The following is an 11,890-nucleotide window of genomic DNA, read 5'->3' on the forward strand; positions in this document are numbered from 1 at the left end:
CAACTACTCATACACAATTAATGTCCATACCGAATAGTTCAATATCAGTAACATTTACCATGTACAGTATTCTACAAATCTCTCAGTATTCCGTCTCAAATAACACAATCATAACTTACATAGTTTAATTCAATACATATAGATCCTACAGAAGGCCTGCATTCATTTCCAACGACGCATACTATCCTGGGAAAATTAAAATCTCTGATCTATATGCCCCTGTGGTTTCACAAAGCCTAAATAGCTGGCATGTATGGCTACAAATGGCCTAGCACACGCCCGTGTGTCTGCCTATGTTGTCGTCCACCCGTGTAGTCCTAAATCGCAAATAGTAATTTCTACCCGTGTTGTCATCCACCCGTGTAGTCTTAAACCACAAATAGTAAGTCACAAGGCCTGGACACCCCCATGTCTTTGGCTCGTGTAGGACACAGTGGATAATAGTGAGACATACAGCCTAAACACATGCCCGTGTCTCTGGCTCGTGTGATCCATAGTGGCAAACAGTCAGCCACACAATCTGCCACACGGCCTAACACATGGTTGTGTGATACACACGACCTACCACAGGGACTTGCACATAGCCGTGTGGCGTCGACAGCCATGTTTTCTGGCATCTAAAATTCCTAAAAAGTCGAGTTTTCAATATGAACTTGAAGAAGTTTTGAAATAGGATCAATGTAGAGGACTCCTGAGACCTAAAACAAACATTCAATAACCAATTAATCAATAATTTGTAACAAATGTCAAGATTAAAGTGCAACCAAATTTGTTGAAGCGTTTCGACACAAACCAAACTCAACACCATAATTACTTCTGTACAAAACCCCAATTCACGAATCGAGAATGTTAAGGGAACCATTATCCTCGAGACCTTCTCCTAAAGACAATAATCGAACATATAAACACAGGATTGAAACAATTCAGGCAAGAAACCAACATGACAAAAGTGACAACACTAACGATTTCAGTTATGGAACAACTGAAGTCACGAAATTAATGGAAACGAACTTGTCCGAAAATAGTAGTAGATACGAAGTACGAATCTAAGCAACAACCAAGCGGAAAAGAAAAGATAACCAAAGGAAAAGAGAGAAAAAGAAGAAAAAGAAAACAAAAGGAAGAAATAAAATAAAATAATAGGAAGGAAGGAAGAGGCGAATGTAATAGCTAGACATTCAAATACATAGAACATATAGCCATAAACATAGAGATTTAATTACGATGGAGTTCAACAGCCAGACATTCAAATTTTGGGACGTTACAACTCTCTCCCCTTATAAGAAATTTCAGCCTCAAAATTTACCTGACTCAAACAAATAAGGAAATTGTTGACGGATGGACTGTTTGGGTTCCCAGGTGGCCTTCTCAATTGCATGATTACACCACAACACCTCAATCAAAGAAACAGTTTTCTTTCACAGTACGTTGACATCTTGATCTAAAATCTGAATAAGCTCCCCCTCAAAAGTCAAATCTGGTCGTACGTCAATCCTTTCGATAGGGACGATGTACGACAAATCAGACTAATACCATCTCAACATCGAGACGTAGAACACGTAATGGATCTAATGCAATTCAAGGGGTAATTCTAACTGATAAGCAATAGGTCTGGCACATCTCAGGATATGGTAAGGTCAAATGAACCTCAAGCTCAACTTTTCCTTACGTCCAAATCGAATAACCTTTTTCCACGGGGACACCTTTAAGAACACTTGATCACCTACGAAAAACTCAATATCTTTTTTCTTTAAATCTGCATAAGATATCTATCGACCAGAAGTGGCATTAAAATTGTCTCGAATCAACCAGTCTTAGAATCTAGCTCAAGACCCAAGACATGACATTCACCTAACTCAGTTTAACATAGAGGAGTATGACACTTACGACCATACAAAGCCTCGTAAGGTACCATCTGAATACCAGATTGGAACCTGTTACTATATGCAAACTCAGTCAGTGGTAGATAACCCTCCGAATTTCCCCAAAAATTAATGACACAACCCCGAAGCATATCCTTCAGAATCTGAATAACTCACTCAGACAGTCCATCGGTCTGAGGGTGATACGCAGTACTAAAATCAAGTCAAGTGCCTAATGCCTCATGAAGCTTCTTTGAAAACCAAAATATAAAACGTGGATCCCTATCAGAGATGATCGAGACTGGAACCCTGTGTAGTATCACGATTTTAGAAACATATAGCTTAGCGAGCTTCTGCAGTGAGTACTCTATCCTAATAGGATGGAAATGAGAAGATTTGGTCAATCAATCAATGATGACCCAAACCAAATATTTCTTAGTAGGTGTTAAATGTAATCCACAGAGAAATCTTAATGTACTGTAGCAGGCGAAAAGGCAACTGATGCTCGGCCTTAACCTTTTGGCATGTCAGATAGTGCGATACAGAGGCAGTCACTTCCTGTTTCGGACCAGGTCACCAATAAAGTTCTCGGAGGTCCAAATATATTTTATTTTCAACAGGATGCATAGCATAAGGGCTACTATGCGCCTCCTATAGAATCAACCGCCTCAACTCTTTGTCATTAGGCATGGAAATCTGTCCCCTGAAACATAAAACATTGTTGCCGTTCAAACTGAAATTTAAAGTTTCACTCGAATCAATTTGTTGCAGGTGTTGAACTAGAGACTTATCGCTCAACTGTTTAGCTTGAATATGTTCGACCCAAGTTTGTTTAACCTACAGTTTAGCTAATAGACTCCCATCCTCAAACAATCTCAGATAACCAAACATTGCCCTCAGATTGGTTATCACTCTACGACTAAGAGCATTGACCACCTTATTCGTCCTACCGGGATGATACTCTATTGTGTATTCACAATTCTCGAGCAACTCAACCCACCTACGCTGCCTAAGATTTAATTCCTTTTGAGTTAATAGATACTTGAGGCTTTTATGGTCGGTGTACATGATACACCTCTCACCATATAGGTAATGCCTCTAGACTTTCAGGGCAAACAAACCTACAACTAACTCAAGGTCATGCGTAAGGTAATTACCCTCGTGTGACGTAAGTTGTGGTGATGCATAAGCTACCACTTTACCTTCTTGCATTAGAACACTTCCCAAATCAACATGAGTCGCATCACTATAAACAACAAACTCCCGACCCGATTCAGGCTAAACCAAAATAGGAGCTTGTGTCAAGACAAATTTGAGCTTCTCGAAGCTCGATTGCTACTCATCAGACCATACAAATGGGTTGTTCTTACGTAACAGTTTTGTTAGGGTGGACGCGATCAGAAAAAAATCCCTTAAAAAACCACTGATAGTAACCTGCCAAGCCCAAAAAACTCCAAAGCTCAGGCACACTCTTCGTTTGTTTCCACTTGACTACAGCCTCTATTTTCTTAAGGTCGACTCAGATTCCTTCGACAGTCACAACATGCCCCAAAAAAGAGACCTCCTGCAACCAGAACTCACACTAACTAAATTTAGCATACAATTATTTTTCTTGAAGTGTTTGCAGAATGATACGAATATGCTCGTTGTGCTCAATCCCAATTTTTGAATAATCAGTATGTCGTCAATGAAGACTACACAAACTGATTCAAATACGGCTGACAAACTCGATTCATGAAATCTATGAACGTAGTCGAAGCATTCGTCAGACTGAATGACATCACCAAAAACTCGTAATCTCCACAACGAGTCCTAAAAGTAGTTTTATACACATCAGTCTCCTTAACTTTGAGTTGATGGTAACCAAAACGAATGTCAATTTTTGAAAACACCGATGCTCCTCGAAACTGGTCGAATAGGTCGTCAATCTTCAGTAGTGGATACTTATTCTTTACCGTTAACTTCTTCAGCTGATGGTAATCTATACACATTCTCATCGATCCATCTTTTTTCTTGGCAAACAGGACCGATGCTCCCCATGGAGACACACTCGGTCTGATGAACCCTCAATTGAGAAGTTTCTGGAGCTGAGCTTTTAGCTCTGCAAGTTCATGTGGTGACATATGATAGGCTGTGATGGACAGAGGAGCAGTACCTGGTAATAGATTAATGCCGAACTCAACCTCCCTATTCGGTGGTACTATTGGCAACTCCTCGAGAAAGACATCCAGGAAGTTTAGCAGGTACAGATTCAGACACAAAAGCAAGGTATGCCTTGCTACCTTTTCGAACTAGCTTTTCAACCACGAGGGCGGAGATTACATTAGAGAGGTAATCTCGATGCTCACCAATCATTACAACCTCACTATTCTCACCGATTCACAAAGTAACTCTCTTAAACGCACAATCTAGACTGACCAGATGTTCCACGAGCCAATCCATTCCCAGAATCAAGTCAAACTCACCAAAAGGAAACTTGATTAAGTCAGCCAGAAATACCACACCCTGAATCTCTAACGGAACCTGTCTGTATACTTTATCCACCCTGACTGACTAACCAAGAGGACTAATCATAGAAAACTCCTTAGCAATATTTTCAATAGATATACCCAATTTTACAGAAACAGTACTAGCTATGTGTGAATGAGTAGACCTAATATCAATCAGAGCAAGGTACGAAACATAATAAAAAAGAAATGTACCTACTATAACATCAACGTCTTTATTGTCCTCACGGCATCTCGCCGTATAAACCAGTGCAGGTTGTCGTGCCTCAACCTAACCCACACATCTACCCGGTGCTTTCTGACCTCTACCAGAACTATTACCAACTCTGGCCACCCTACTGCCCTTAAGTGGTTACTGAGCTACTCTTGGAGGCTGAACAGAACCTGGAACTAGAGTCTGTTTCATAGTAGGCGCCTGATTTGATCGATGAGACCAATCTTGTACATAATGCTCCAGCAATCCACATTGAAGACAGGCACCCAATTTCCTCTAACACCTACTTGGATGATGCCTCTCATAATCACTACAAATTTGAACCTAAGCCACTGCAAATGATGCCTCAGTCCTTGGAGGCCCTTCGAATCTCGCTCATTTTATAAGGCATGATCCAGAACTAGAGGGACCTAAATCCCTCTTTACCTTACACAGACTTCTCTCTTGGCCTCGTCTCTCACGCTCATTGCACTTTACCTCCTTCATTATTTTAGCCTTGTCAACTAGGATTGCGAAAACCTACTCCATTTGAAGAGCTATCAAAACCCACAGATCGTAACGCAGACCCTTCTCAAATCTCAAACTCTTGTCATAATCAGATGCTACTAAAGCTCAACCATACCTACTCAATCTCAGAAATTCAGCCTCATACTCGGCCACAGATCTCTTGCCCTAAACCAAATTCATAAACTTACGTCAGCGGGCCTTCACGTAACTCACCCCTACATACTTACTTTGGAAGGCAGTCCTAAAGAAATCTCTATTAACCTATTCTGGCTAAACACCTTGCTCAATTGTTAGCCACCACTGGTAGGCTTCATCCCTGAGCAAAGATACAACACCCCTTAGTTTCTAAGTCAGACTGTAGTTGATATCGGTCATAATATGCTCAGTAGCATCTAGCCAATACTCAACCACGGTAAGGGCAACTCTAATGACACCCCTAAACAACTCAGCAATGTTCGACAGAAGCTGATCTGTAACTAAACCTCAACCCCCAAATCTAGAATGGGTCCCAACGGCCCTCTCTAATTCTTTAATCATAGCCTGGGGCAGTGCGTCGTCCCCTGTTGTTAGGGCCTAAGATCCAATCTCATCAGTGGGTGTACCAATAGTCTCGTTAGTCTCTAGATTAGGCATACTACCCATAGGGGATGACTCTACTCGAGCTCCTTCTCGGTGTCTACAACGCCCACGTGTGTCTCATCCACGACTACCGCGCGAACTCATAATATCAATTTATCTACAATGTTAGAAGTGCACAGATCAGTTCAGAGGCTTTATCATAGTTCTTCCACTAGTTTATATTATAATATTGAACCAGACATCAGTACACTACAATGACAGAACATAAATACTCACAGGTTTGTCATCGGAGGCTCAGCCATTTATAAAATTAGTTTTCAAAATGACTCAGATATCGTGTTCTCATTTAAACACCTTTTTACACAAAATAGAAGCCCAGATCATAGCCCGAGTGTTCACCAACCTGACTTTGATACTACCACTAAATGCAACACCCATACCTGGCCTAGTCAACAAGGCCAAACCTAGGAAGTTACTTCGAGTTTCTCTCAAATTCACATTATCCAAAATTTAGTTTTCTAAGCAAACCAGTAGAGAATAGCAACTGAATCACATGTTACGTCACTTAAAATCTTAAAACATTTCATGAATCAAAACTACTGAAAAATAAACTAACTAGCCTAATAATAACAATTAGGTAGGTAGAATGACCGAGCTCACGATTCGCCAAACTGATCAAGCCTGTGGCTTACCTGTAATTCAGTCAGCAGAAGAAATCAGTGAATGATTCTCTTGAGAAATATCTATATATATATTCAGTAATTTAGCCTAGAATCGATTAAGTCCCACTAACCGATTTAAGAATTAGTTCCAGAAACCAAATCATTCAAATTAACAGATCATAACAGTTCAAACAGACAATAAGTCAGACTATTCTCAGAGACAAAATAGTTTAAAATATATGCAGTTTTCCTATTCCCCATCCGCTATACACCATCTCCAACCAATTAAGGTATTAAATACCTGTCCAACCCTACACCCCACATAGTATCGGTACGAGATGTTTCAGTAGTTGAAGACTAGCTGCCATATTAGAACACAATTACCAGTGACTTAACCACCATCTTAGAATAGAATACTTCCTCTTTTATTCGATCCCACCCGATGTAGATGCAAATTTAAATAACAGATAACATCAAGTCGAACACAACTACTCAGCCACAATTAATGTCCACACCGAATAGTTTAATATCAATAACATTTACCATGTGTAATATACTACAGATCTCTCAGTATGCCATCTCAAATTACACAATCATAACTTACACAATTTAATTCAATACATACGGACCCTACATAAGGCCTGCATTCGTTTCCAACGACGTATACTATCCTGGGAAAACTTAAATCTCTAATCCACACGCTCGTGTGTCTCACACGGCCTGACACATGCCTGTGTCATCTGACCATGTAGTCCTAAATCGCAAGCAATAAGTCACATGACTTGGACAAACGCCCATGTCTCTGGATGTGTGGTCTATTGTGGCAAAAGTGAGTCACACTACCTGAACACACGCCTGTGTCTCTGGCCCTGTGATCCATAGTGGTAAATAGTGAGTCACACAGCCTAACACATGGCCGTATGATGCACATGGCCTACCACATGGCCTTGCACATGGTTGTGTAGCCTCGACAACCATTTTTTTGGCGTCCAAAATTACGAGAAAGTTGGGTTTTTTGTACACACGTGAAGTAGTTTCGAAATTGGATCAGTGTAGAGGACTCTTGAGACCTAAAATGAACATTCAATAACCAATTAAGCAATAATTCGTAACAAATGCCCAGATTAAAGTGCAACCAAATTCATCAAAGCATTTCGAGACAAACCCAACTCAGCACCATAATTACCTCTGTACAAAATCAAAATTCACGAATCGAGAACATTAAAGGAGCCATTATCCTTGAGACCTTCTCCTAAAGACAATAATCAAACATAGAAACAAAGGATTCGAACAGTTTAGGCAAGAAACCAACTTGACGAAAGTGTCAACACTAACGATTTCAGTTATGGAACAACCGAAGTCACAAAATTAACGAAAACAAACTTACCTGACAATAGCAACAGATGAAGTACAGATCTAAGCGGCAACCAAGGGGAAAAGAAAATAGAAGGAAAGGAAAAAAGCGAAAAAGAAGAAAAAGAAAACAAAAGTAAGCAATAAAAAATAGGAAGGAAGGAAGAGGAGAACGTTACATTCTGATTTAACAACTGATCAGAATCCTAACATGTAGCAAAAATATTCTTTAACGCAAGCACCAATATTTGAACACTGGACTAGAGGGTATATAAAGGCTTAACCATTAAACAAATAGGCTCATTCTTGACACAAATTCGCACAGAATTAAACTTAATTCAATGGCTCAATAGTAGATGTTAATTTAAATAGAAGAGAAAAACTTCCTAAAGCATGACTCAAACCCCTAATCTCAAGCATATACACGAAACACATAGCCACAAACACAAAGATTCAATTACAATAAAATTCAACAGTTAGGCATTCAAACTTTGAGGCGTTACAATGGTTTTGTTTCAATAACACTGGTCTCATCATCAAATCTTGACTAAATCCAAGTTTAAGGATCAAAATAGATCTAATTGCCAAGTTTAATGACAAAAGTGGACCAAAAAATATATAGGTACCAAGTTTAGGGGCCAAAAAATATATAATATTAAATTAAATTAATGAATTATTTATGTGGGATCGGGTTTTTTTGGGATGGTTTTCAAAATTACATATGAATTTTGATCGAATGTGCAATTTGGTACATAAACTTTGATTTGGTGCAATTATACATATGAAACTTTTATTGTGCTTCAATTTTATACGTGAAACTTTAATTTTAAGTCAATAGTACACATTTAAATAAGTAATCGCATCGTTTATTTTTAAATTGAATAAATATAATTATTTATATATGCAAGATGTAAACTTAAAATAACAAGATATTGATAATTGTATTAATAGCTTGTGGAAATTTAATCAAATCAAAATTTTAAGTATAAAATTGCACAAAATTGAAGCTAATGTATAATATTACATATTAAGCCAAAATTCATGTGTAATTTTGAAATTTATGTTTTCTTTAATATATTTTAAGTCAATTAAGTTAGTTGGTTGTTAGTTATAAAATTCAATAATCAATAATCAATCGAATTAATTGTTTGAGTCAAATTCTTAATCGGCTTACTCTAATAAACTGATTTAACTAATAAAATTAACTTAATCAAAATTAACTTAGTCGAATGAGTAAATTAAATCGATAATTTAATCCGAGTTGTATCTCAAAATATTTCATCCCACTATTATAAAAATATACTAATATTAATATATTTCAATTTAATTTAAATAGAATTTTTTGTATTATTAAAGATTAATTTAGGTTGAATTTTCTCAAATAAAAATTTGCTTATCCAAACTCCGACGAAAACAAACAGAATCTATTGGACTATACAATCTCACTCTTGTAAAGATCCATTTGGCTCCCCTCCTCATTATAAATCGTCAACTTCAATACTTCCTCAACTTCCACGAAAATCTCAGACACAGACAAGACAACCGATCAATTGCGTAGTTTAAGGATCTTTCTTTCCCATTTTACATCTTCAAGTTTAACGAATTTCTCGCTCCATCTCCCCTTTCTTTTTTCTCTCGTCACTATTTCTTTTCCTTTTCTTCATTTTCTTTCTATCCAAACATGACCTCCTTATCCATAAGAATTCCCTTCCATTGTTTCTTTGATAAACACTATTTCCCCAACACTAAAAACATTCATTTAAAACTTCCCAGAGCAGTTACTATTATTGAATCAAACAAATTTTCTGGTAAATCTGATTTGACCAAGTCATTCGTTGTTTCGTCAAAGATTCAAACACCTTGGGGAACTACGTATAAACAAGGAGTTTCCCACAAGGTTCATCTTTTGGTTTCAGAGTTCAAGTCTTTAACGGAGCCAATCGATCGCGTGAAACGGCTGTTATATTACGGAGAGATGCTGGCTCCGTTTGACGAGTCGGCTCGGCTGCCGGAGAATCGAGTCAAGGGTTGCACCACCCAGGTGTGGGTCGACGCCAGGATAGACAAAAATGGGAAGGTTCGGTTTCGAGCCGACAGCGATTCCGAGATAAGTAAAGGTTTTTGTTCGTGTCTAATATGGGTGATGGACGGTGCTGACCCTAAAGAGGTTGTGGGGGTGACGGCGGAGGAGTTGGTGGAGCTGAACGTCGGAGTCCATGGGAAGGTCCAATCTAGAGTAAATACGTGGCAGAATGTGTTGATTAGTATGCGAAATAAAACGGATGCTCTGGTGGAGGAGAGACAAGTGCACCAGCTAAGGCCGCCGCGATTTTCCTCATTGCTTTTTAGCTCTGATGAAATTTAGACAGCACATTTAGGTTTCCTTTGGTTTCCCTGTCTTTGGTAATTTCAAGATGTTGATAGGAAATTAAAGTAGTTTTGAATAGGCTACTACTGATTTCTGTAGATAAAATTACTAGACTCGATCCAATAATTGAGATGGGTGGAAAAAAAATACACTGAAGAAGAATGGGTTTGTGCAATAATATTTCGCTTTTTAAAGTAAAGATAAATAGCGGTTATTGCAATTGTAAGGATGCGTCTTAGAAAAGAAGGAAAGAATCAAACTTGTGGTGGTTGGGTTTGGCAATGACGAAGAGCAGGCCCTGCTTGAGCCTGCTTCCCAGCTTCATCTCTTCCATAAGCTGTTCTTTCGCTCCATGGACCCGACAAATGTTTCTTTTACTTCTCACATATGCGCTCACCTAGTTGGAGTTGGAGCATATCCACGTCAAATGCTAGGTCTTCATTGTTGTTCTTGGCTTTTTCTGCATCTTGAATGAGGTTATTCATTATGGGAGGGATGATCATAAAAAGGCTTCATAGTTGAGCAGAAGGAAATAAAAGGAGTTTTGAAATGACCCAACCACCCCGATGACGAGGAGTCAAAGATACGTTACAAACGGTGGAGCCTTTAAGACAACCAAAACGACCTACAACCATTAAAAATGCAGAGGCAGAGAAACGCTAAGCAAAATAAAGTGTTCTATGAGAATAGTTAAAATATGGTTTGTATATTCAAAGTATTTTTTTTCATTATATTAATAGCTTAGAAGTACTTAAAATTTATCTATATCTATATATATATATAATCCAGCTCATTGGAGAATTTTTTTTTATTTTGAAACAAAATCGACCACAAGGGTCAACACAATTTATTACGAAACATCACCAATTACAGCATTATAGATTTCCGACGGATAATCCATTTCAAACAAACTGTTTTTGGCCTCGCTATACATTTTTTTACAAAGTAAATGGGCTACATTATTACATGACCGTTCGGTCCAAATTAGCTTGGTGGATTTAAAAAAATTGAAGGCAGCTTTGCATTCCTTGATCCGTATGCCTATAACAGTGGCATCATTGTCTAAGTTATTTAGTTTGTTGACCAGCCCCACGTGGTCAGTTTCGAATAGAACATGCTCTTTTAATTTCAATCTACGCGCCACGTTAATACTTTCTTCAAACCCCATGCACTCAGCTTCTTCCACCGACAACCTAAACTCTTTGAAACCCCCACCGCCTCCTAAGACAAAACCTTCTTCATCCCTTATAATCGTCCCATACCCGATTCTATTTTCACCAACTGTAGCATCAAAGTTTATTTTAATGAAGCCCTTAGGAGGTTTTTTCCACTTCTTCTCCACGATGTTGTTTGAAAGTAATGGTTCTTTTAGCATGTTGCATATTTGAAACTCCTTGTTCAGGTTGCTAGCTCTTTCCCATTTCTTCTGGGCCTCCTCTTCTTGTCCTCTGAAGATGTAGTTATTCTTGTTGTTCCAGCAACTCCATAGCTTTGTCATTAGATCGGCCATGGCTCTCTTGTCAATGATACGCATCAAATCTTCCAACCAATCAATACAATGGTCATAATTCTTGGAAATAAAGCTCCTGGACCATCCTCCTATTGAAAGAACAGTTCTCGACGTTGGGCTGTCTTTTAACGCATGTAACAGCGTTTCGGATTCAGCTCCACATCTTTGGCATGATAGAGTAGTTAATAAAGTTAGTTAGAAGTCGTTAAAACTATTATTCATCAGTTAGCAGTTAGGCAGTTAGTGAGCACACGTTGGTATACGTTGGTGTATAAATATGTGAGAAGTCAGTATGTAGTCATCATCAGAATATACAATGAATTGCTTT

General features: G+C 38.4%; 1 protein-coding gene across 1 annotated transcript; it reads left to right on the plus strand.

Moving 5' to 3' along the window:
* The first annotated feature begins 9,155 nt into the window (after window positions 1-9,155).
* LOC105765958 (sufE-like protein 2, chloroplastic) lies at window positions 9,156-10,800 on the plus strand. Its single transcript, XM_012585247.2, has one exon. It carries the CDS (start codon window positions 9,366-9,368, stop codon window positions 10,047-10,049), a length of 684 nt encoding a protein of 227 aa, XP_012440701.1. The 5' UTR covers window positions 9,156-9,365; the 3' UTR covers window positions 10,050-10,800.
* The last annotated feature ends 1,090 nt before the right edge of the window (window positions 10,801-11,890 follow it).

The sequence above is a fragment of the Gossypium raimondii genome, chromosome 5 (genome assembly GCF_025698545.1).
Source record: "Gossypium raimondii isolate GPD5lz chromosome 5, ASM2569854v1, whole genome shotgun sequence".
NCBI classification, from domain to species: Eukaryota; Viridiplantae; Streptophyta; class Magnoliopsida; order Malvales; family Malvaceae; genus Gossypium; species Gossypium raimondii.